The 27,292-nt window shown below is 36.8% G+C and overlaps 1 protein-coding gene across 1 annotated transcript; it reads left to right on the top strand.

Annotated features, from left to right (window-relative positions):
- The first annotated feature begins 9,397 nt into the window (after window positions 1–9,397).
- On the top strand, window positions 9,398–27,021 carry LOC118607759. The gene is made up of 3 exons (XM_036226566.1): window positions 9,398–9,611; window positions 26,317–26,639; window positions 26,836–27,021. Exons 2-3 carry the CDS (start codon window positions 26,424–26,426, stop codon window positions 27,019–27,021), a joined length of 402 nt encoding a protein of 133 aa, XP_036082459.1. The 5' UTR covers window positions 9,398–9,611; window positions 26,317–26,423.
- Window positions 27,022–27,292: the final 271 nt, after the last annotated feature.

Here is a 27,292-nt window from a genome sequence, read left to right on the forward strand (position 1 = left end):
GCCTTTGAGGAATTTCCTGTCGTCTCGCTTTCCCAGTTTAAGGTCCTGTATTTGATTTTATCCTGTTCTTCTCTTTGTCCCCTCTCCCTCTGTTCCCACTCTCCTTTAGTTTTTCTTATGTCACTAGGTCCTTCTCTTCAAAAATATATGCTCAACTATCTCTTTCAAAATAACGTAAAATATCTTCTGATTCATCCACACTCCCAGGGTCAAACTCATGAAAAGGTAAACTGCATTCTTTACTTTCTCAGTGCAGACCTCTTCTTTATCCTTTGGAAATCTGACTCTTGTCCATACCACTTTACCAAAAATGCTCTATGGAAGTCATCAGGGACTTTCTAATTTCCAAATCTAACATCTTTTACTCTCTCTTCACTTACCTGGAATTGTCTGGGATATTTTGCCTTGCTCTACTCAGCTGTTTCTATTTCTCTTGCTCACTTTATTGATACCTTTTCTTTCTCCTTTTCCTATTTATGAGTCTTACGATACAAACCTGCATATACACACACACACATACACACACACATAAACATACATATATAACATGCATCATATATGTATATATACATGTATATAGTCTATCAACATTATATCATATCTTATAAAATATAACTCATAGGTTTCATGTGAGGATACAATGTATATATAATTAACATATGACATATAAAGTCAATATATAATCTATTCCTTATAAACCATATGTCCTATATGATATATGATTTGCACATATGCATGCATATGTGTATGTATGAGTGTATACACATTTTTAAGGCTATTATCTCTTTTTTTAAGGCTTATGTGTACACATTTAATCCACACAACAACCATAGGGTTATATACAATTATTTTCTCTATTTTACAGATTAATAAGCTGAGGCACAGAGAGGCTATTTTACTTGCCTAAGATCACAGAGCTGGTTGAGTGCCTGAGCTGGGACTATTGTAAGGGAAGCAGTAATTTAAAAGAATTAATGCTAATGAGAGTATTAATTATCCATTTTGAGTGATGGTTATATTTCATTTAAGTACTTAAGCTTTTTCAGAGAATCATATATGTTAATATGGATATTTCTTGGTAATATTACTTAATAAGGAAAAGCGAAAGATAGTATTAAAGTCCATTGTCAACAGAAAATGTTAAAATGTGTGCAGCTTTTTTCCCCATAATATTAAAAAATCTATATTCACAACTGAGGAGGATTATCTGATGCTTTTTCATCAAAGGAATGCTCAGGCTTGTCTTAGGCTGAAAAACATTATTTTATGTAATTCTAGCAATCAATCTTTTGCTCAAATCCACACAGTAGATTTTTTGTGACTAAAGGTCACAAGAAAGCTTATTTTGTTTCTCTTCTGATTGAAAGGAGGGAACTGTCTTCTCTAGTGCCCTTCTATATAATCAACAATCTTGAAACCTCATTTCTTTAATTATATTACTTTTATATTATTTTGAATAAATTTATTTACATAGATAATTTTTCATAAATGGTTATGCTCACATTTGCTATGTGCAATCTTTTTCATTCTTCTTCTTTATATTGTTTGGTTTCTTATTTCCCTGATTCAGTTATCACCTGCCTGGTAACCTATGTTAGCAAATGTATGTGTGTAGGTACTTTTTATGCATCATGGAAACCCTTGTTAAAAAATTAACATAATGCTGCGGCGAACATAGAGGTGCATATATCTCACAGTGTCTGAGACACAGAAACAATCTAAGTGTCCCTTGATGGATGATTGGATAAAAAAGATGTGGTACACAGGGAATATTACTCAGACATAAGAAAAGGTGAAATATCGCTATTTGTGACAACATGGATGGGTCTCGATAATATCATGCTAAGTGAAATAAGTCAGACAGAAAAAGTCAAGAACCATAGTATTTCACTTATATATGTTATAGAAAACATTAAGCAACAAGTGAACAAACAAAACAAACAAACAAAAAACTCATAGACACAGACAACAGTTTGGTGGTTACCAGAGGGGAAGAAGGGTGAGGGGGGTGGGTAAAGGTTAAGGGAGTCAAATATATGGTGATGGCAGGTTTGACTTTGAGTGGTGAATGCACATACGATATACAGGTGAGGTATTACTGAATTGTACACTCGAAACTTATATAACCTTATTAACCAATGTCACTCTAATATATTTAATAAAATTTAAAACAAGAAAAATGTGACACATATATAAGAGAAGAAATTGACTACTGTTTAGATCATATTTTAACAAGCTTTAAGATAGAATTGCTTAAAATATGTTTTGTCTGAAATTTAGAAGACAGTATTCAAAAGACATTCTGGAAGAGAGAAGAAGATAGATATAAAAAAACAAATTATAGTTGCTAGGGACTGTGGTGGGTGTGGGTGGTTGACTACAAAGGTGATACACAGGGAATTCACCAATTTGCTGTGTGTTTCAATAGTTTATTCTTTTTAGTTCATCTGTAGTATTCCATCATATGGATGTCCCTCAATTTGTTAATCTATTCATCCATGAAGGGGTATTTGAGTTTCCAGCTTTTGGCAAATATGAATAGAGCTACTGTTAGCATTCATATATACATTTCTCTGAACATATATTTTTATTTCTGTCAGGAATGGGATTTCTGAATCAAATTGTAAGTGTACATTTTTAAAGAAATTACCACATCCTTTCCCATTGTGACTACACAATTTGAAATTCACAAAAGGTGATGCATGAGTGTTCAAGTTGTTCTTCTGCCTTGCTAGAACTTAGTAGCATCAGTATATTTTTCAGCAGTTCCCTTTAAAAGTATGTTGCATCTTCTTGTTCTTTTAATTTACTGTTTTCTCTAATACCTAATGATTTAGGAGAAATTTTCACATGCTTATTTAACATCTGTATGTAAATTTTAGTGAAGTGTCCTAATGTATTTTGCCCACTGTAATATTGGATTGTTTTTTCTCTAATTTTTGAATTTTGAGACTCCTTTATGTCTTCTGGATACAAGTCCTTTATTGAATATGTGATTGGCAAATACTTTCCGTCTGTAGTTTGTCTTTGTCTGCTCTTAAGAGTGTCTTTCTCATATATTAAGTGAGCATATAGGCATGGATTTATTTCTAGGCTCTCTATTGTGTTCCATTGATCAATGTATCTGTCTCTATGCCAGTACCATGCTGTTTTGATCACTGCAGCTTTGTAATATAATTTGATATCAGGTAGTGTGATACCTCAACTTTGTTCTTCTTTCTCAAGATTTCCATGGCCATTTGGGTTCTTTTGTGGGTCCATATAAATTTTAGGATTATTTGTTCTAACTCTCTATAAAATGCCATTGGTATTTTGATAGGAATTGCATTGAATCTATAGATTACTTGGGATAGTGTGGCCATTTTAATAATGTTGATTCTTCTTACCCATGAGCACTGTATATAGTTCCATATATTTGTATCTTCCTCAATTATTTTTTCAATGACATAATTTTCTGAGAATAGGTCTTTTACCTCCTTGATTAATTTGATTGCTAGGTATTTTATTGTTTTCAATGCAATTGTAAATGGGATTGTTTTCTTATTTTCTCATTCCGAAAGTTCATCATTGATGTATAAAAATGCCACTGACTTCCGAATATTTCTTTTATATCCTGCTACTTTACTGAATTTATTGATCAATTCTAACAGTTTTTTGGTGGAATCATTATCGTTCTCTATGTATAGTATTGACATGTTATGACAAATAATGAGAGTTTTACTTCTTCCTTTCCAATTTGGATACCTTTTATTTCTCTTTCTTATTGCTGTGGCTAAGAGTCCCAATACAATATTGAAGAAGAGTAAAAGTGGGCATCATTGTCTTGTTCCTGATCTTAAGGAAAACACTTTTAGCCTTTCTCCATTGAGTATGATGTTAGTTGTAGGTTTGTCATATATGGCCTTTATTATGTTGAGGCATGTTCCCTCCATTTCCACCTTGCTGAGGATTTTGAACATAAATAGATGTTGGATTTTGTTGAAACTTTTTCTGCATCTATTGATGCGATCATATGATTTTTATCTTTCAATTTGTCTATGTGGTATATCACATTGATTTGTGGATATTGTACCAACCTTGCCTCCTAGGAATAAATCCAACTTGATCATGGTGTATGATATTTTCAATGTAGTGCTGAATTCAGTTTGCCGATATTTTCTTGAGGATTTTTGCATCAATGTCTGTAAGAGATATTGGCCTACAGTTTTCTTTTTTTGTAATGTCTTTGTCTGGTTTTAGAATCAAGGTAATGGTGGCCTCATAAAGGAGTTAGGGAGCCTTCACTCTTCTTGAAGTTTTTGGAATAGTTAGAGAAAAATAGGTGTTAATTCTTTGAATGTTTGATGAAATTTGACTATGTAGCCATCTGGTCCAGGACTTTTGTTTCTAATGGGTTTTTGATTACTGATTCTATTTCATTGGTGGCAATTGGTTCGTTAAGATTTTCTATTTCTTCTTGACTCAGTCTTAGGACATTGTATGTTTCTGGAATATATCGATTTCTTCCTGATTGTTTGATTTGTTGGCATATAATTGCTCATAGTATTTTCCTATGATCCTTTGTATTTTTGTGGAGTCCATAGTTATTTCTCCTTTTTCATTTCTGAATTTATTTATTCGACTCCTTTATCTTTTTTCCTTGATGAGTCTGGTTAAGGGTCTGTCAATTTTTTTTTATCCTTTCAAAGAATCAGCTCTTGGTTTCATTAATCTTTTGTATTGTATTCCAGACTCTATTTTGTTTATTTCCATTCTGATCATTATTATTTACATCCTTCTACTCACTTTGGGCTTTGCTTGCTGTTCTTGTACTAATTCTTTTAAGTGTAAGGTGAGATTGCTTATTTGAGCTTTTCCTTGTTTCTTGAGATAGGCCTGTATCACTATGAATTTCCCTCTTAGGACTGCTTTCGCTGTGTCCCATAGATTTTGAGTCATTGTGTTTTCATTTTCGTTTGTCTCTAGGTATCTTGATTTCTTCCTGATCTCATTAATAACCCATTCATTGTTCAATAGCATGTTATGTAGCTTCCATGTGTTTGTGTATTTTCCAGTTTTTTTTCTTGTAATTGATTTGTAGTTTCATATCATTGTGATCAGAGAAGACAGTTGACATGATTTCAGTCTTCTTAAATTTATTAAGACTTGTTTTGTGTCCTAATATGTGGTCTCTCCTGGAAAATGTTCCATGTGCACTTGAGAAGATAGCATATTTTGCTGCTTTGGTGTACAATGTTCTGAAAATGTCTATTAAATCCATCTGGTCTACTGTGTCTTTAAGGCCCATTTTTCCATGTTGATTTTTTCTTTTGGTCTGGAAGATCTGTCTATTGGCATCAATGGGGTGTTAAAGTCCCTTACTATGAGTGTATTACTGTTGATCTCTCCTTTTATGGTAGTAGATAATTGCTTTATGTATGTAGATGCTCCTATGTTGGATGTGTCTATCTTGATTTATCGATACCTTTATCACTCACTATGTAATGCTCATCTTGTCTCTTAGTATATAGCCCTTGTTTTAAAGTCTATTTTGTCTGCAATAAATATTGCTACCCCGGCTTTTTTCCATTTACGTTTGTGTGAAATATCCCTTTCCATCCCTTTACTTTCAATCTGTGAGTGTCATTTGATCTGAAGTGGGTCTCTTGTAGCTAGCATACGTATGAGTCTTGTATTATTATCTATTTGGATTCTCTATGTCTTTTGCTTGGAGGATTTAATTCATGTACATTTAAAGTGATTATTGATAGGTACATAGTTTTTGCCATTTTATTATTTGGATTTTTTTTTTCTTTTTTAACATCTTCTCTTTTTATAGAGGTCCCTTTAATATTTCATGTAATACTGGCTTGTTGATATGCATTCCTTAAGCTTTTTCCCGTCTGGGAAGCTCTTTTTCTCACTTTCCATTTTAATCGAGTATTCATGGTTGTAGATTCTTGTTTTTTGCCAGTCCCTTCTGGCCCACAATGTGTCTGTTGAAAAATCAGCAGACATTCTTATGGGGGTAACCTTATAAGTAACGAGCTGCCTTTCTCTTGCTGCTTTTAAGATTCTCTCTTTGGCATTTTAATTATGATGTGTCTTGGTGTGGGTCTGTTTGAATTCCTCTTGTTTGGGACTCTTTGTGCTTCCTGGACTTGTATGTCCACTTCCTTTGCCAGGTTAGGGAAGTTTTTTGTCATTATTTCTTCAAATAGGTTCTCAATCCCTTGTTTTCTCTCTTCTCCATCAAGTACTCCTATGATGCACATATTGTTATCCTTCATGTCGTCTCTGAAGTCTCTTAAATTATCTTCATTTTTCAAATTCTTTTTTCTTACTGTCATTCTGATTGGCTTTTTCTGCTACCTTGTGTTCCAGTTTGCTGATTGAACCTTCTGTTTCACCAGATTTACTGCTGAATCCTTCTAGTGTAGTCTTCGTTTTAGATATTGTGTTGGTCATCTCTGTCTGGTTCTTTTTTATTGTTTCTGTCTCCTCTTTTATGCTTACTATCGCTCCATCGATGTTCTCATTGTGCTCATCCATTCTCTTCATAAGTTCGCTGAGCATCCTTATAACCATTTTTGAATTCTGTCTCTAGTTGGTTGCTTGCCTCCATTTCATTTAGCTTATTTTCTGGAGTTGTCTCCTTTTATTTCATTTCTGGCATGTTTCTTTGTTTTCTCATTTTATTAGCCTCTCTTTGTTCATTTCTATGTGTCAGGAAGATTTGTTTCATCTCTCAGCCTTGGCAGATGGCCTAATGTGGAAGGTGTCCTGTGTGGCCCAGTGGTACACTCTCCCTGATCCCCTGTGCCAGGGGCTCTGGATTTGATCTTTGTATGAGTTTGTTGCTTGGGTGGGTTGCAAGATGCTGGGTAGGGGCAGGGCTGTGGCAGTTGACTGTCAATGGGCCACCTGGGGCAATTTGTGCTTTGAGTGGGGCAGCGTCTCAGAGAGACACTGGCCATCAGATCAGTATAGTCTTGGCCTCCCTGAAAATTCGGTAACCATTTGTGCATTCTCACAAAAGTCCCAGATCACAGCAAGACCAGCTGCTGTCTGGGACTGGCCCACAGGTCCCCAAGATCTGCCCAAGTTCGTATCTGCATCAGTGAACTGCCCGATCCTATCTTCAGCTCACAGTGCTGGCCTGCAGCTGGAAATGTATGGCCCTGAATGGTACCTGGTGTGGCAGCCACTCAATAACAAAAGCCCCAGACAATCTGCAGGTTGGGTGGGGCGGGCCAATCCCCCCAGGCCAGGGCTTCCTAATGGCCCTGTGGGAGGGGTCTGCCTGGCCAAGCTGGTGTGGCCTGTACTTTGCCTAGTAGGGGAGCCTGATTAAGGCACAATGGTGGCAGCCCTTCCAGCCCTGGTGCCAGGTAATGTAGACTCTCTCAGTATGGATCTCGCCAGACTCTGACCCACTGCCAATGTTCCAGGTGAGTGTCCAAAGGTCAGAAAGCCTGAGCGCGGGTCCTTAAAGGGGCACCTAGGGTTGTGGTCTCCTTCCATCTCTCCCAGATGGCCGGAATCCCCTCTGGTTTCTACAGAGTTATTGGAATTTCTTCTTCTCTGGGCTGGAACCCTGGGCTGGGGAGTCTTGGAATGAGGCCAGGACCCCCCTCTCCTTCAGGGGATCCTCTGCACCTTCACTCTCCCTCCCTGTGATCCTCTACCTGCCATGGGTGCAGTTCCAGCCTGATACCACCTTTGATGTGGCTCCTTTATATTATCAGATGTAAGGATTTCAGGTGATTCTCTAAGTTGATTATTTTATAATTTGGTTGTAGTTTCAATGCGGACCTGGGAGGAGATGAACCCTGCTTTCACCTAGGCCACCATCTTCCTCTTCTCAGTAGTATTTTTTAAATCTGGTCTCAAAAGTAAATTGCATTTTACTGTGCTTTTAATTTGCTTTTCTCTAATGATTAATGATGATGAAAGTTTTATGGACTTATTTAATATGTATATGTTAATTTTACTGAAGTATATTCTGCCCATTTTTAAAATTGGCATTTTCTCCTAATTTTTAAATTTGAGAGCTCTCTATGTATTTTAAATAGATATTCTTAGCTGATTTGCAAAGATTTTTTTTCTAGTCTATAGCTTGAACTTGTCTGCTCTTAAATGTTTCTTTCTCAGAAGAAAAAATAAAGAAAAATTACATGTATATATTTAAATATTAGGCACGTTCAATTTATTTATTTATTTTTCTTTTTGAATCATTTTTAGACCTCCTTGCCTAATTAATTCCAGGTCATTAGATTTTGTCCTATGTTTTTGTATTCAAGGTTTATTCTAATTCTGTCAAGTCATTAAGTGGGAGACATTGAGGAAAGACCAAGGAGAACTCCAAACCTAGGTGAAGGAGCCCTAGCTGCTCCTGATCCTGCTGTTAGTCTAGAGAGGCTCTGGACAGGGTCCCCAATGTGACATTTCTTGACCCCATCAAAAGAGTCTGAGGGAAGTTCAGGGTCATTTGAAGGGGCCTGAATCAGGTCAGGAGATTCCCAGGTCCTCCTAGGTTTCAAGGAGGTCTCTGAGGAATAACAGAAGGAATCTTCCAGCACAGACATAGGAAACCTTAGTCCCACCTCACCTCTGATGTCAGCCTTGCAAAGCCACAGGCAGTGTCTATGAATGTGTTGTTTCTGCACTTCCATGTTGGGAGCTCGAGGAGCCTGATGTGAAGCTTCCTCTGTGGGGTGAGTCTTCAGGTCAGCAGATGGGATTTCTTACCTAGCCGAGCTTCAAATTGAGGACTCTGAGCAAGCACTGAGGGGACCTCTCTGACCCTGACCTTGCTGTCTGCTCTGGAAAGTCCCAAGCACTTTCCCACTTGTGGTGTATCTGGAATTCCATCTTGGGAGCCTGAGGGAGATGAGGCTTTCTCTGAGGGGTATGGCCTCAGTTCAGCAGAGAGAGGAGTCCCAGGCCTTGCTATACACCAAGATGAGGACTCAATGGGAAGACAGAGAGGACCTCTCACCACAGACAGACAGAATCTCACAGAAACACACATCTAGTATCAGACCTGGATGCCCCATGCATAGACATCAGGTAAAGGCAATCCTTTGCACCTCCTTGACTTCTTTTTCTGGCATCTCATGGAATTGGTGACCTTAACCTGAGGGACCATCCTTAGGTTAGCAGATGGGAGGAGACGTAGTTCCATCAGGAGAAAACACGATGATCTTGAGGAGCTCGGCATCTCTTACATGGGATCTCACAGAATTCAGCCTTTCTCTGCTGTCAGCCTTGGGAAATAAGTATTTTTCAATAATGAGGAAGTCCAATATATCATTTTTTTCTGTTTTAATCATGAATTTAATTTGCATTTCTCTAATGGCTAAACATGTAGAGGATTTTTTCATGTGCTTATTTAACATCCATATGTCAACTTTACTGAAACAAGTATTGATGTGTTTTTCCCATTTAAAAAATTAGGTTGTTTTTAAATTTTTCTGTTTTGAAAGACTCTTTTTGTATTCTGGATACAGATTCTTTGTTGCATATTTGATCCGCAAATATTTTCTTACATTCTGTAGCTTTTGGACACATTTGTGAAGATGTGCAACATCGTATGTCTTTAGAGAATTGCAAGTTAAAACAGCATTGAGGTACCACTATGCATGTATTCAAATTGTGAAAATTCAAAACACTGAAAACAACAAATGCTGACAAGGATGTAAAACAAAAGAAACTCTCAGTAATTGCTGGTGAGAAGGCAAATTAGTACAGTTATTTTGCAAGACAGTTCAGCAATTTCTTACAAAATTAAGCAAATCAAAAGTTGGTTTGTGATGTTACTAATATTTATGAAAAATAGAATAAAGGTAATTTTACTGCTGAGTTGAGAACCTTTCATCTAAACAATAGCCTGAATACATAAATGTCCATTTTCTGTGTATTGTATTTTAATTTCAGGGCATAAATGAGTTTAAGGCTTATTTAAAAATTGTGTGCAAGTAAGATTTCACTTAAGTTTTATGGTCCCCAAGTCACTCCTCAGAATATTAAGAATGTTGTTGCTTATCTGACTTTCATATGATAGAGGAAAAACAGAGCTGGTGATTTACATGGGTTTTTTCCAAACCAATAAAGCCATAACAAGAACCTCAAAGCCCCTGGCAGTCATTCTTATGAGCAACACCTCCCTGAATGAACAAAACGTAAATCATACTAGGCCTACAGGTGCCTTCTGGGTGAATACAACATTCAAAAACAGTAAAGAAGGTCCTGAATTTTAGCGCTGAGGATTCAAGAAAGGAAAGAACAGATTTTCAATAAACCGCAGGTTAAGCAAAAATAAACTTGATAAAATGATACATTGCCATTTCTGCAGTAGAAATAACTAGTAGAGTTGAGACTGCACAGAAGTGCAATGTTCATCTTAAAACATTTTTTTTTTAAATGAAAACATATACAAATAAGTTTGTGCCATTTAAAACTACAATGAAATGTGTCATTTAGATGTTTAATTGAACTTCTTATTGGATTTTTCACAAGAATTCTGTCTGATGCATATTGTATAGTTAACTAACTGAAACCATCATTCCAAAATAAACCTATACATTTTAGAAAGATCGTTCATGTTGCTAATAGTGTACTGCACATAGTGATAATCAAATGACAGTTAGGCTTTTTAAATAGAAGTTTTACAAGAGTTGAGTCTTCTAGTATTTTCCTTTGAAAATATATATCTTTACTTCTGGTTCTGGTAATGGCAAAGTAGTTGGAATCCTTCTACAGATAATACTTATAAACTGAGGTCATTTAAAAATATATAAATATTTGAAGACATTATAGTAAGAGTGAAAAGCAGCCAGAAACTGGTGGGGATTCAACCTTTGAAAGAGAGAGAGTGCACTGGGTGAGATTAATGATTATAGGCTCTTTTCCCTATGGCACTCCTCATTCTTCATAGAAGCTGCAAGTGCCTAAGCAGAAAATTCCTGTCTTATTGGCTTAAAGTGTCAGAAAAGGTAGCATGTAGTTGCCAGAGTTAATAGAAATTAAGGAGGGCTATCCCAGAAAGAAGGAAACCAAATAAGTGTTGCCCCCAAATATGCATACGATTTTCCTTCAAATGCTTGGTTGAACCACAAACTGTGTTTGCATAGGGAGACATCCAAAAACACCCAATGGAAAACTACAGTTGGAAGGCTGAAAAACACAAGCAGAGATTTCAGTGCTGCTTGCTGCTGTGGTGATAAGAGTTTGGAGTTCGAATCCCACCCCTCCCTCCCTCCAAATTAGAACACCTTGGTAAAACACTTGGATGTTCATAGACCAGCCCTAAGAAAGTATAAAATGGAGCTTTCGCAAGGTGAAAGTGTTCAGTCAGTAATTTAACTGCCTGAAAGAACAAAAATTAACAATTTTCAAAAGAGGACAACAGAATTTAGGGTGTCTACATTGTGTAAATCACATACCTAGTATACAAATAACAATTGGTAAGCCTACAGAAAAATGGGAATATGTGACTCATGGTGATGTTGTAGAATTAGTGGACACATTGTTTTCAGGTGTAGATAAAATAGTTACACAGACTATATAAGAGTTCATAACATAAGTGTTAAAAATGCCAAAAGATGGAACTCCAATAGAGTATGCCTCCTAACCAAAATATAATTATATGAGAAAACAACAATAAAAATAAATCATGAAAGATATTAGAGAAAAGATTTGAACTGCATGAAAATAAAAATATAGCATGCCAAACTGGGGGCTGCATGTAAAAGCACACTGTAGAGAGAAATTCTACCTTTAAATTCTTATATTACAAAAGAAGAAAGTTCTCAAATCAATAATCTACATTTTTACTAGAAAAAAAGAGTAAAATAAAGCCAAATTAAGTAGAAAGAAAGAAATAATAAAGAGCAGAATCAATTAAACAGAACCACAAATAATGGAGAAAATAAAACTAAAAAGTCATATTTTTTAAAATATTAACATAATTCATTTAACTCTAAAGGCAATGAGAGAGAGAGAAACTTAAACAAATATATATCAGAACAGATCCTACAGATGCTAAAATCATAGTAAGGAAACATCATGATAAATATGTCAATAAATTTGACACCTTGGATAAAATTGAAAAGATAACTACTTCAAAAAAGAGAAAATCTAAATACCCTATATCTACTAAGGAAATTAAGTTAATTATAAGAAAATCTTTGCTCCAGGTCCAGATAATTGTTGATTTTTATCAAATATTTAATGAAGAATGGATAATGATATATTACATGATCTTTCAGAAACTTGAGGAGGGAGCAGTTTTCAACTAATTTTATAAACTTATACCACAAATTGACAACTATTTTACAAGAAAAAACTATTGACCATCATTCCCAATAAGTGTAAAGAGATAAAACCTTAATAAAATACTGGGAAATCAAAGCTGGCAATATGTAAAAAGGGTAAAACATCATAATCAAGTGGGAATGCAAAAATATAAGGTTAGTTTAAATCCAATAATATCTCGGTATAATTAACCACATTAATTGAAAAATGGATACAATGATCTCAAATGCATTAAAATATTTGACATATAATTATACATTCATGTTTAAAAAGTACTCTAGCTAACTAGGAATAAAGGGATGTTTCCTCAGTTTGAAAAATAGGCATCTATTTAATAGCCTCCATCTCACAGAGTCAACTATGTTAACTTAGCCCCGAAGTTTAGAAACAAGGAAAGTATGTCTACTTTCATTTTTATTCATTAATCAATGGGTCAAATGAGAAATAATTTGAGCTGACAGAAAATAAAACAACATACCAAAACTTATAGGATACAGCAAAAACCATGCTCAAAGAGAACTTTATGGCTCTAAAAACCTTCATTAAAAAAGAAGAAAGACCTCAATAACCAAATTGTACATCTTAAGGAACTATGAAAAGAAGCGCAAGCTAATCACAAAGATAGTAAAAGGAGGAAATAATACAGGTTAGAGTGAAGATAAATGAAATAGAGAATGGAAAAACAAAGAGAATCAATAAAACCAAAAATTGGTTATTTGAAAAGAGCATCAAAATCTACATATCCAAATTGGAAAATAAGAAGTAAAAGTGTGTCTATTCAAAGATAGCATTTTCTTACATATGAAAAAATCCTTAAACATCCCCCCCCCCCAAATTATGGCTAATAAACAAATTCGATGAATTTAAAAGAAGATGAACACATAAATCAGTTGTCTATTTACATAGTAATAATGAACAATCCCAAAAGGAAATTTAAAAAATAATTTTATTTACAAATGCATCAACAAGAATAAAATATTTAGGAATAAATTTAACCAAGGAGATAAAGACTTGTATATTGAGAACTGTTAACAATGTCTTAAGAAATTAGAGAAGACATATATAAATGGAAAGGTACCCACATTCTTGGATTAAAATCCTTACTGTTGTTAATATGGAGATAACCCCCAAAGTAATCTACAGAATCATTGCAATCCCTATCAAAATTGTAACTGCCAAATTTGCAGAAATGGGAAAATTCACGTGGAATTGCAAGGAATCTCAAATAGCCAAAATAATCTTGAGAAAGAAGAACAGTGGTGTAGGGCACACAATTTCTTATTTCAAAACTGAATATATTACTATATTAATCAAAACCATGTGGTACTATCATGAGTATACGCATATAAATCAATAGCATAGAGTTTAAAATCCAAAAAGAAATCCACAGACCTATGGGTATTTAATATTTATTGAAGAGGAAATTATAGTCCTAACAAGTGGTGCTGGCACAACTGTTTATCCACATGCAAAATAATAAAATTAGACACCTCACACCATATAAAAATTAACAAAATAAAGCAAAGGCCTCAATATAAGAGGTTAAATTCTAAGACCTTTAGGAGAAAACGTAGAAGTATATCTTCATGACTTTGGATTTAGCAATGAATTTTTAGATATGACAACAAGAGCATGAGCAACAGCAAAATAGATAAATTGGACTTCAGCAAAATTAAAAACTTGTGCATCAAGTGAAAAGAAAACCATGAAATGGGAGAAAATATTTGCAAATTACACATTAGATAAGGTTCTAGCATCCAGAATATATAATGAGCTCTTACAACTCAACAACAGACAAACAACTCAATTTAAAAGTGGGCAGAAGATTTAAATAGACATTTTGCCAAAGAATGTATACAAATAGCCAACAAACACATGAAAAGATGCTCAACAGCATTAGTCATTGGAGGAATGCAAATCAAAACCACAATGAGATACTACTTCACAATAGACAATAACAAGTTTTAGCAATGATGTGGAATAATTAGAAGTTTCATGTGCTGGTGGGAATATAAAATGGTGCAGCTGCTTTAGAAAATACTCTAGCTCGAGCTCAAAAGATGAAACAGAGCATTGCCATATAACCTAGCAATTCCACTTCTAGGTATATACTCAAGAGAAATAAAACCTATGTCCACACTAAAACTTGGACACAAATATTTATGCCATCATTATCGATAATCAAATCATCAAAACGTGTATGTACTGATAAATAGAAAAAATGTGTTATACACATAAAATGGAATATTCTTTTAGCCATGAAAAAGGAATAAAGCACTGGTACAATCTACAACATGGACGAACTTTGAAAACATTTCACTAAGTAAGTAAAACCATATGAATACACATACTGTATGATTCAATTTATATGGAATATCCAGAATAGGCAAAATCATAGATACTGAAAATAGATTCCTGGTTGCCAAGGTGGGATAGAGGGCAGGAGAAGTGGAAATGGAAATTGACAGATAATGTTCAGCATTTCTTTTGACAATGTTGAAAATGTTTACAGATTAGATTACAGCAATGGTCGCATAAGTCTTTGAATATGCTAGATACTATTGAAGTATACTCTTTAATCAGATGAGTGAATTCAATGCCCTGTAAAATATATCTCAAGAAAGCCTTAAAATTGGGTGAAAGACTTGAACACTGAAACTATAAAACACTGATGGAAGAAATGAAAGCAAATACAAATAAATGATAAAATATCCCATGTTCATAGATTGAAAGAGAATATTGTTAAGACGTTCATACTGCCCCCAAACAATCTACAGATTCAGTATAATCTATCCAAATCCCAACAGCATTCTTTTATAGAGATAGAAGAAAAGAATTCTAAAATTCAGTAAAACCACAAATGATCCTGAATAGCCAAAGTAATTTGATCAAGAGAAACAAAACTGGAGACATCACGTTTTCTGATTTCAAAATATGCTACAAAGCTACAGTAATCAAAACAGTATGGTACTTGCATAAAAATAGACATATAGAAGAACAGACTAGAATAGAGAGCCTGAAAAATACACCCATGCATATATAATCAATGGAAGTTTGACATGGGTGTAAAGAATTAAGAATTAGAAATGGATAGTCTCTCCAGTAAATGGAGTTGGGTAAACTGAATATCCATATGCAGAAGAATGAAGTTGCACCCTTATCTTATGCCATGTACAAAATTCAACTCAAAATGGATTAAAAACTTTGATTTAAGACCTTAAACCTTAAAACTCCCAGAAGAAAACATAAGGGGAAAACTTCTTGACATTGGTCTAGGCAATGATTCTTTAGAGATGAGATCAAAAGCACTTGCAACAAAAGCAAAAGTAGACACATGGAAGTATGTGAAAGTAAAAGTTTCTATTCAGAAAAGGAAACAAAATGAAAAGGCATCCTAGGGAATGGAAGAAAATATTTGCAAACCACATATATAATGAGTTAATATCCAAAAATATACAAGGAGCTCCTACAAAGCAATACCCCCCCCCCCCGCAAAAAAAAGCCTGACTGAAAAATAGACCAAGAAAATGAATAAGTATTTATCTTAAAAAGACATAAATAGCCAACAGGTATATGATAAGGTTCTCAACATGACTAATCATCAGGGAAATGCAAAACAGAACCACAATGAGATACTGACTCATACCTGTTAGGATAACTAATGTATATAAAAAAGATAAGTGTTGATGAAGATGTGGATCAAAGGAAATACTGGAAGATGCGAAAATAACGGCATTGATGATAGAGGCTTTGTTCATCCCACTTGTGACTAAATCCAAGTTGTGACAGAAACATAGAGCAAATAGCAAGGAAAGTTGCCTGGGATCTAGATGAACAAAAGCGCTACAACTAGGGAGAGAAATAATCAGCCTGCAGTGGTGGAAGGTAGGATGGGACAAAGACGCGAGGCTGCCCGGTCCCAAGCAGCTGAGTGGTACAGAGGCCGTAGCGGTAGCAGCTGGCAGCTACAAGATGCCTGTTAAGGGGGTGTGTACACAAGAGGACTTTTGCAGTGATGGACATGCTCATTCTGAGCACCAGTACCAGGTGGGTTACATGCGGGGGCACCAGGGACTTACAGGGGGACACTGAGTTGTCAGAGCAATGACTGGGTGTGAGGTTTTCTACTGTGCAGAAGTGCTGCCAGTATCCAATGATTCTCTGTTGAGCGCTTCCCACTCCCAGTGTGCAGACTCAGCACTGCCATAGCTGAGATGTCATCAAATTGGATAACAGAGGTCACTCAGTCCAGAGGATTCCCTGAAACCCCGCCTACCCCAACTCCCAGCCCCACCCAAGCCATGTCCAAGTGTGTCACAGCTTAGTCAGGTGCTCCTTTCTGAGCAGCTCCAAGACCCACACTGGTGTCAACTGGCCTTGGTTTCTGGTGTGGCCTTTTGAGGCAAGTATTACATGTACAGCATCTGTGCATTACTTGCTGAATCTTAACAGTTGGCCCCAGAAAGGCACAGGCTGGGGATAAGTTTGACCTGCAGCTGAGCCCTTCTCAGGACTGTGCCACTGTACACCTATTTCACAAATCCACACTAATAAGACCAGAGACTTGGGAGCTTTGCTTAGTACATAGAAATAGACATGGAAAGGTGACTAAAATGGGAAGACAAAGAAGCAGAAACCATATGAGAGAACAGAACAGAGACTCAGGAATAATGGAGTCACATAATCTAATAGATGCACAGGGGAAGTATAGATGAACATAAAATACAAAAATGGAAATGGAAGTTGTAAAATGGAACCAGTCAGAAATAAAGAACACATTTTCTGAGATGAAGAGTCAGCGCCGAGCTGATCGAGAAGGAAAGTTTTCGATGGTGAGACACCCAGTTGAAAGAACACACTGGAGGCCAACATGAGAATGAAACAACAGGCACCAAGTTTCTTGTGGGGAATGTGCTTCTGTGCTAGGGGACTGCATGGGCTCCACATATGTCTGAGAACAATAGTGTCATTGTGCCACATGTGTGATACAATAAGCTGAATCATGTTTACGTGAGCTGAGCGCAGGCGCCCTACTACATTAATGTAACATTCTAAATCCAGAGTGCTATTCCTAGCCCCAAGCCTGGATCACAGCCAGGCCTGGGACTCACAAAGAGTATGTTAGAGGGAACCAACAGAGTGGATAAAGAAGAGGGTCGAACCACCGATATAGAGGATGGAGAAGGCAAGGACACTCAATCAGAACAGCAAGACAAATGAAGCCAAAACTATGGCAATAATTTAAGGAGTGTATGAGACACAGTTAAAGGTAAAAATATCCATGTCATCGTAGTACCTGAAGGAAAACATGTCATTGAAGAGCTATTTGAAGAAATAATGAAGGAAAATTTCCCTGACCTGGTGAAGGAAACAGACATACAACCCCAGGAAGTTTACTTAGAGTCCCAAGCAAGATGAGCCTAAAGAAGCCCCCACCAAGACATAATTAAAATGCCAAAGGTTAAATACAGAGAGAGAATCTTAAAAGCAGCAAGAGAAAATCGCTTAGTGATCTATAAGGGAGCTAAGTGAAATAAGACAGACACAGAAAGACAAATACTACATTATACTACATGTATGAGGAATCCAAAATCAAACTTGTAGAAAGTAAAATGGTGATTGCCAGGGACAAGGGAGAAGAATATGGGAGGTTTCAAAGGACACAAAATTTTAGTTATGTAAGATGCATAAGTTCCAGAGATCTATTATACAACATAGTAATTATAGTTAATATATACTATATGTTTTAAAATTTTTCTGAGAGTAGGCAAGTGGTTTTATCACAAAACAATAATAATGACAATAATAATAATAATAATAATAATAATAATAAAAAGGAGGGCAGGAGGTAACTTTTGGCATACATCGTGGTGATGGTTTCACAGATGTACACTTATCTCCAAACTCATCAAATTGTATATATTAAACATGTTTAGCTTTTTTGTATGTCAATCATACCTCAATAAATAGGTTTTAATAAAAGGCTATTGGTGAGGTACCAGCTTGGACATGACACTGCTTGTGGACGGGGCACTATTCTTCAGAATATGTGTTATTCCTTAGAGTGACAGAGAAGATTGTGGGATGTGTCCTCAGTATACATGGGTGCAGGAACCAAGGAGTGGAAATTAGAAGTTGACCGTCAAACTCATCATCGTTTTCAGTGATGAACTTTGGGAATTGTGCTCCTCATTGCATCAACTCTAGGCTTAAGTGGTTGTAGAGGTCCTGTTTACAAGAGTGAGAATACTTCCACCACAGGAAACAGTAAGGTTCCTGCTGTACTTAGTTTGCAGCTACTGCTTGGTCACTTTGTACTCCTTCTGTTAGTAGACCAGCAGGTACAGAAAAGAGTTCCCATATTAGGACTAATAATCGATCTTGATCATTATGAGGAGGTAGGATACTGCTACATAATGGGGGCAGAGTGGAGTCTGTTTGGCAATCAACTGATCTACTTAGGCCATCGCTTAGTACTCCCATGTTCAGTCTTAACTATGAAGGGACAAATACAGCAACCACAGACCTGATAAGGGTATGGGAACTGGGACTCAGGTCCCTCTGAGATGAGAGTCTAGGTCACCTGAGCAAAGCAGCCACCTAGACCAGCAGAAGTAATAGTTGGAATTGAGGAAAATACAGAATGCATAATAGGGAAGGATATATGGGGATGTGATTATATATATTTATAATCTCATATCAGTTATGCTCTCAATTTGTTTCAGTTAATTTTCTTTAAACTTCCTGAGGAATCATGGCAGAGAAGCTGTATCCAGATAGAGTGAACTTAATATAAGAAGCAAGTAAATCTCAGTGGCACATGGAGTGGACCATAGTAGATGTGATGATGTCATGTTCAAATTCCCTTTATTCAGCTGGTCGCCCATCTTTCCAGCTGCTATAAGTGCATGGAGCCGTGTTACCTGGAAAGTTGCATCCCCTGAGTGTGGGCCACAACTAATGACTGAATGATAGAAGAGTATAAAATACTGGCTCATTTATTTGAAGTGAAGATAACCATGAAGTAATGTTCATATGCCAGTTTTCCCCCACAAAGGGCCTGGACTAAACTCTTTTTTCGACCATACTCCTTTGCTCCCGTATAGATGTTTACTAAGGATTATCCCTCTAAGAAATCACTTTTACAGCAATCTCTATTTGATAGTCTGCTTTTAGCAACCACAACTAAGAAAATTTGAGTGCGAGTTAAGATCCAGTAGAAAAACAGATATGTTTATGCTGATTGACAGAACAAGGACCAAGAAAAGGACAGACAGGGATGTGCTCTCAAGGACAGGTAGAGAATTATATCCCAATTATCATAAAATAAAGGAAAACTGCATGCTACTAAAATACCTGAATGCAGAGAGCCACAAAAACTGATGGCGGGGGAGGGAGTAGGAGAAAAAGCTCGCAAGGAACCAAGGACTGAGCCTAGAAGAAGCCCACTAGCCATGTTTGCTGCATTCTATTGGCTGGGCTCACTCTGTGTATGCAGGGTGACTAGGGACATGATCACAAACCATAGACAGAAAAGTGGCATCCCAGGGCACAGCTTCATCTGTAGGATTGCTGTGTTAAGATGATCTATAATTTGTTTAAAAGGCAAAGTGCTCATTTACCTGTACAAGTATCGCATAGCTCTCTAAGATACATCAGATGCTAGAATTGAAGGACAGTCCTATTTATTCTACAGTTTAGTAAGCAATTGTAATTAAAATTTGCTCATGATGCTTACTAACGAAATTGCTTCGTGCCCAATCCTCTATCTTCACTCTTGGGAAAAAAGAGTTGCTAATAACATTGAATAAATGATATATGTGTGTCTGTTTATAATATGAATTTTTATATATGAGATAATCTATATCATATATATTATGGATATATGAGTCAAAGCTCAGAACCCCACATTCACTAACTGCTTAAATCCGTGAGCAGTAAACATTGCTCACTTGCTGCATATCTAACTCATTAATTTAAGAGGAAGCCTAGGTATGAGTTCTGAATCTGGCAATATTTAGCACGATGAACCCTTTGAGACAGAGTTTACTCATTAATGAAATAATGAGTTTGGCTAGTTTTATTAGTTTCCCAACTATTTTTTATCCTCTCCTGTTTATCGGACACTGAAGGTAGTGCTGATCTCTAAAACCTCTCTCAGTACCAATGCTTCTTCAATGTAATTGAATATCCATTCTTGCATTCTTATAGTGTAGTTCTCATCCTGAGCCTGTAAAGTGACTTTCATTTTCTTTCTTTTATGGATGCGAGTGAAAGGTGTTAAGTGACCTTCCCAAGAGAGTAGCCAGGATTCAAAGCAAGGCTAGAACTACATCCATATTGTTCTACATGTCCAACTTAAGGCATGCTTTTCCATCTTAAACATTATGGATGTTTATCATGGCTTTGCTGTTATGTCATATTTTAGATTTACTACCATGACTTATTTTTTTCAGAGTCTTTGGTGAGGCATTTCTGTTTCCTACAGTCTCTAGGATTACACAGTGTTAAAATGGCTGTATACATTTAAGCATTAAACCTTATTAAAAATTCAAAACTAAAACAAAAGAAAACTTATAAAACTCAGATCCACCACAGGATTTCACAGTACCTTGGGGATAGGAAACAAACAAACTTCCAAACTATGATTTGTCAAGCGCTGTGTATCTTTCCCTAATTATGTTCTTTTCAGCTGCATGCTGAGTATTGCGAGCACAAGCTCTGTGACTCTTTAAGAGTTAGAATTGTAGGGTAAAAAATAAGTAATTTTAACAAAACAGTGTTTGGGACATTTTGAGGGGGATTATATTTCATAATATTCCCAATAATGTTGTGTCGAGCCCTAGCCATTAGTTTTATAGAAAGCAAGATAGTTTTCAATTCCCACAAGTATTCATGATGTTATAAAGTAGCTCATTATAGGTGAGTATATTGTTTGGTCACATAGTTGCCTACCGCATGAAAAGAAAAATTGAAACACAATTAAAATATATTTTCAAAACATGATGTGTTGTATATAATTTTTTTCTCTAAAGTCCCACTTTTCTCCTCCCTCTACACATCATTACTTTGTTTTTTCTTTAAATAATTGTGCTTAAGTAATAGTGATATAGATTGACCCTGATTTTTTATATTAACACTATCATATAGTTAACTACATATTTGACCAGGGATCTAACACCTACAGGTGTATAAAAATAATCACAAATCTGTATTTAATAACCATTACACAAATGATGAAATAACGGAAAAGGTAACTGTCAGAGACATGAAAAATACTGCATATGTTATTTACTTTTTTTCTCTGATGGCTTCCCAATATTTGTCTTTTTAAAATAATACACTCATAAGTGAAAAAACCCCTTTGCTGATATCATGGAATCCAGGAGGTTTTCTTTAGAATAGTCTTTGATAGATGTTTTTGAGGCAATTCCAAAAGAAAAATAAGCACACACAATGACTTTTGAGAACCAGGTCTGAAATATATGCCTTAGGATTCCCTTTCTATTGCAATTTTTTTAAAGAAGCAGGTACAGGCATTCATATTCAAGGTGTGATGATCATTCTCTCACTTTTAAGTGATACTTTTTTCCTGGGACTTCTTTTTTAGAATGAGTTAAATTATCTTGGTATAGTTGATTGTATAATATTTGGTGCCAAGATGGGAAGATGTCTACAAAGAAGGTTCGAGTAGTAGGCAAGTTCTAGATTATGAAGTGCGCCATGTTAGAATTTATTCTGTAAGCAGTTGGGGAAAATCAATAGCTGCTGTCAAGATTCATAATTCCCAATTCATGAGATAGATAGGAAGTGAGATCAAAAGGCCTTGGTGAAGGCAAATGGAGAAAGAAGAATCAAGGTGGATCCCAAAGTTTTTGACCCACACATCTTTGAGGATGATGGTGGCATTCACTAAGATAAAGCATAGGCAGAGGAAGAGGAGTTTTGTAGTATGATGATGCCTTTACAGACTTTTTTTTTTTGCCTTGATCTGCCTACAGGGCATACACACAGAGTTGACTAGTAGGCAGTCACATATTTGGGTTTGGGGTTTGCTGCTTCTCAAACTCAGGAAGGCAATATGGATTTTAAAAAGAACAAAAAAGTAGTTAATACAAAATGCATCTGAACTCAGGAGAAGCGGTAGATTAGAACCCTGCATTTACATAGTCCTTTCCCCCTTCACTAATTTATTTATCTTTATTGTGTAAATAACCCACCTGTCTGAAAGAACCTCAAAGCCCTAACTGCAACTTCCACTCAATATGATTCTATATAGTACATTCAGTAAAACCCCAACTTGGCACGAAACAATAATATTGAGTTTGTTTTTAAAGCCAGATGACTGCTTGAAAAGAAGATATACATCTCCATATTCCATATATATAACAGAATACGCAGCCCGTTGGACACCAGGTATAGAAATATGCAAACAAACCTTCCCTGCCTCATAACCACCCTTCCATCACCAAAGAAGCTGAAAAAAAAAAAAAACTGTGATCATAGCCTATGATTATAAGTATGCATCTTAGTGCCTAAAGGAAAAAGACAGCTGAAGTACCAGGAACGAGGGTAAACCTCTGTCCCACAAGTTAAGGGATCGAACTTGTGCCATCCCCAACATTGCTGCTGATCAGGACACTTGAGCTGTCAAAACCAGGCCCATTTTCAGCTATATAGTTTCCAGGGGCCAGAAGAGAAAGCAAGCAAAAACTACTAGACACAGAGAAAGCAGAAGAAAGGATGTATTTCAGCACCTAGGGAAGGAGTAGGATGTTAGAAACGGTGATGTACAAATAAAATGGTTAAATATATAAGTAACAATTACTACTGCTTATAAAACATAATAACTCTATAATTTTTATTATGTTTCAAGTATAGAGTGCATTAGTTAGACATTTTTATAGTTTATAAAATGATCCCTCTAATTGCTCTTTCTCTCTGGCTCTCTACCTAGTCATTACATTACTGCTGACTGCATTCCCTATGCTGTGTTCCGCATCCCCATGACCATCTATCAACTACTAAGTTGTACTTCTTTACCTTCACCCCATTCTCCCAGTCCCCAAACCTCCCTCCCCTCTACCCATCATCAGATTGTCCTCTATATTTGTGAGTCTCTTTTTGATTAGTTTGTTCTTTTTGTTCCTTAGATTCTGCATATAAGTGAAATCACGTGCTATTTATCTTTCTTTGTCTTACTTATTTCACTCAGTAGAATAACCTCTAGGTCCATCTATCTCGTTGTGAATGTAGGATTCCTTTTTTTTAATGGCTGAGTTCTATATGTTAACCATTCTGTATATGAACCATAACTTCTTTAGTCAATCGTCTGTTGATGGGCATTTAGGTGGCTTCCATATTTTGGTTATTGTAAATTGTGCTGCCATAAACATAGGGGTGCATAGACCTTTATGAATTATTGTTTTGGTTTTCTTTGGACAAATACCCAGAAGTACAATGGCAGGGTCAAAACCTCCAGACTGTTTTCCATAGCCACTGTACCAATTTGCAATCCCACCAATAATTTGCAAGGGTTCCCCTTTCTCCACATCCTGGCCAGCTCTATTGTTCTTTGATTTATTGATGATAGCCATTCTGACAGGTGTGAGGCTGACATCTCAGTGTGGTTTTAATTTGCATTTCTCTGATGATTAACAACATTGAGCATCTTTTCATATATTTATTGGCAATCTGTATTTCCTCTTTGGAGAAATATCTATTCCGGTCTTCTGCCTATTTTTTAATTGGATTTTTTTTTGATATTGAGTTGTATGAATACTTTATATAGTTTGGATATTAACCTCTTATTGGATGTATCATTAGCACACATCTTATCCCATTCAGTCGGTTGCCTTTTCATTCTCATGATGCTTTCCTTTGCTATGCAAATACTTTTTAGTTTGATATAGTCCCATTTGTTTATTTTTTTCTTTTGTTTCCCTTGTCTGATGAGATATGTCTGAAAAGAAATTACCAGTAGCAATACAGAGAGATTGTTCTCTGTGTTTTATTCTAGAAGTTTTATGGTTTTGGGTCTTACATTTAAGTCTTTAGTCTATTTTGAGTCTGTTCTTGTATATGGTGTAAGAAGGTGGTCCAGTTTTCTTTCTTTCTTCCTCTCCTCTCCTCTCCTCTCCTCTCCTCTCCTCTCCTCTCCTCTCCTCTCCTCTCCTCTCCTCTCCTCTCCTCTCCTCTCCTCTCCTCTCCTCTCCTCCCCTCCCCTCCCCTCCCCTCCCCTCCCCTCCCCTCCCCTCCCCTCCCCTCTCCTCTCCTCCCCTCCCCTCCCCTCCCCTCCCCTACCCTCCCCTCCCCTCCCCTCTCTTCCCTTCTGCATGTATCTGTTCAATTTTCCCAACACCATTTATTGAAGAAACTGTCTTTACCCCATTGTACATTTTTGGGTTCTGTGTCATATATTAAGTGAAAATATAGGCATGGATTTATTTCTTGGCTCTCTATTCTGTTCCATTGATCAATGTATCTGTCTCTATGCCAGTACCATGCTGTTTTGATCACTGCAGCTTTGTAATATAGTTTGATATCAGGTAGTGTGATGCCTCCAACTTTGTTCTTCTTTCTCAAGATTTCCACGGCCATTCGGGGTCTTTTGTGGGTCCATATAAATTTTAGGATTATTTGTTCTAACTCTCTGAAAAATGCCACTGGTATTTTAGTAGGAATTACATTGAATCTATAGATTACTTGGGATAGTGTGGCCATTTTAATGATGTTGATTCTTCTTACCTATGAGCACTGTATATAGTTCCATTTATTTGTATCTTCCTCAATTTTTTTTTCAACGACTTATAATTTTCTGAAAACAAGTCTTTTCCCTCCTCGATTAATTTGATTGCCAGGTATTTTATTATTTTCAATGCAATTGTAAATGAAATTTTTCTAATTTCTCATTCTGAACATTTATTTACATGTAAAAATGCCATTGACTCCTGAATATTAATTTTGTATCCTGTTACTTTACTGAATTCATAGATCAATTCTAACAGTTTTTTTGGTTCTTCATACATAGTATCATGTCATCAGCAAATAACGAGTTTTACTTCTTCTTTTCCAATTTGGGTACTTTTTCTTTCGCTTTGTCTTATTGCTGTGGCTAAAACTTCTAATACACTGTTGAATAGGAATGGTGAAAGTGGGCATCATTGTCTTGTTCCTGATCTTAAGGAAAATGCTTTTAGCCTTTCCCATTGAGTATGATGTTAGTTGTAGGTTTGTCATATATGGCCTTTATTATGTTGAGGTATGTTCCCTGTATTTCTACTTTGCTGAGAATTTTTTTTAATTATTTTATTTTTGTTTATTTATTTTTTCCCCTCTTTAATTCCTCCTCTCCCCCTGGCCACTTCCACCCCTGATCTATGGATGTTGCCATTTCCCCTTAAGAACTGGATCTCTGAAGGCAGGGTATCTCCTCCCACACACTCATGGCATGCATCTGGGGCCTGGCATACTCGGGGGGCCTGGTGCACCCAGAGCCTGGCACGCTTGGGGGCCCCATCACACCTGGATTATAGTCCGTGGCTCTACCCAGGGCATAAACACAAGACCTTCTGTGTGTACAGAAAGTTCATTCACAGAAGTCTTGACAACTTGAAGTCAGTGATTATAGACTGGAAACCAAACACTGAAGAAATCTACATGGACATTTGAGAGAAAGAGGTGGATGGACAAGCTGCCAGGCAGCAGCCAAGAAATGAATGGGCTTCGAGGTGTGTATGAGGAATTCGTAGGAGGAAATTGAGGTGATTAAAATCTCATTTCTGAGAGATTTTGGGTAAGAAATTCAAAATTCTAGATATGGCAAAGAGTAGGAAAGGATCAAGTAAACCACAGAAAAGGGGTGTCCATGGGGAACGAATGGATGAAATTCGCTTTCCATGTCTGATTTGCCATCAGAGTTGTACATGGGAGATAAAGAAGGTGGCCAGTCAGTTTGGGAACTATGTTTAGGGGGTTCAGCAAGGACAGCATATTCAGTTCTCCTCCAACATTCTGCAGCCCCGCCCATGGTGATGTCAACAGCTGTGCTTTGTGATGTCGAAGCCACCTCAGGGCTAGTTACCATTGACTGGAGCAGTGTCTACTGACCTACGAAAGCTGAAGGGATGGGTAATTTTTTCTCTGAGCAAACTGAGAACTGGGAGGAAACAAGCCCTGGATCCTATGGTCCAGAAAATTTAAGCGTGGAGGATGAAATCAACTTGGGAGAGGAGACTAAAGTCAATATAGTAGAAACAACAATAACAATGGACGAGCCATCCCCAAGCATGGGAGAGAGTAAAGAGATCTGCGGTCAAACCAACAACGAGGAAAATGACAAAGTAAGATGACCCCCACCCTCGTTCCTCCTCCTCTTCCCTATAGATCCCCACCCCACAACACCCTGTCTTTGTCTAGCGAAAATCCCTTCCCCAATCTGCATCTCTTCTCATAGACCCCCGCCCCCCACAGCTATTCATGCTCCATCCTCTTCCTTCAAACTAATGCCCTTCTGATCTCATCTTGTTTCCCTACCAGGTGCAGAATTTAGTCAAGAGTGTCCAGTCAGCCTTGCGACAGAACACAAAAAAACCAAAGAAAGGGGGAAGACGGCCAACGATCCTTGTCTTCTACTACAGGAAAATGAAGAAGCAAAATCAACACCTGCCAGAGCATAAAGAAGACACCCTCCAGAACACGGGTGATGAAAAGAATGCCCTGTGAATGGCGGTGGCCAGATTTAGAGATTTAGATTTATCGCCTGCATCTCTTCAGGATGCAGTGGACAAATTGTGTACCCTGATGAGGATTACAATAAAGTCAAGTTAAAAATATGTGTCTCTTGGTTTTCTGATGGTGGGGACAGAGGGAAGGGAAGTGACAGCTGTTTGAGAGGGAAGGAGGTGAGGCCCTGGAGAACAAGAGTAGCCAGACATTGAGAATAAGGCCTGGGTCAGGACTGGGAAATGAAGACGAATGTCCTTCTTAACATTTT

This window comes from Rousettus aegyptiacus, unplaced genomic scaffold (genome assembly GCF_014176215.1).
Source record: "Rousettus aegyptiacus isolate mRouAeg1 unplaced genomic scaffold, mRouAeg1.p scaffold_m13_p_9, whole genome shotgun sequence".
Taxonomy (NCBI): Eukaryota; Metazoa; Chordata; class Mammalia; order Chiroptera; family Pteropodidae; genus Rousettus; species Rousettus aegyptiacus.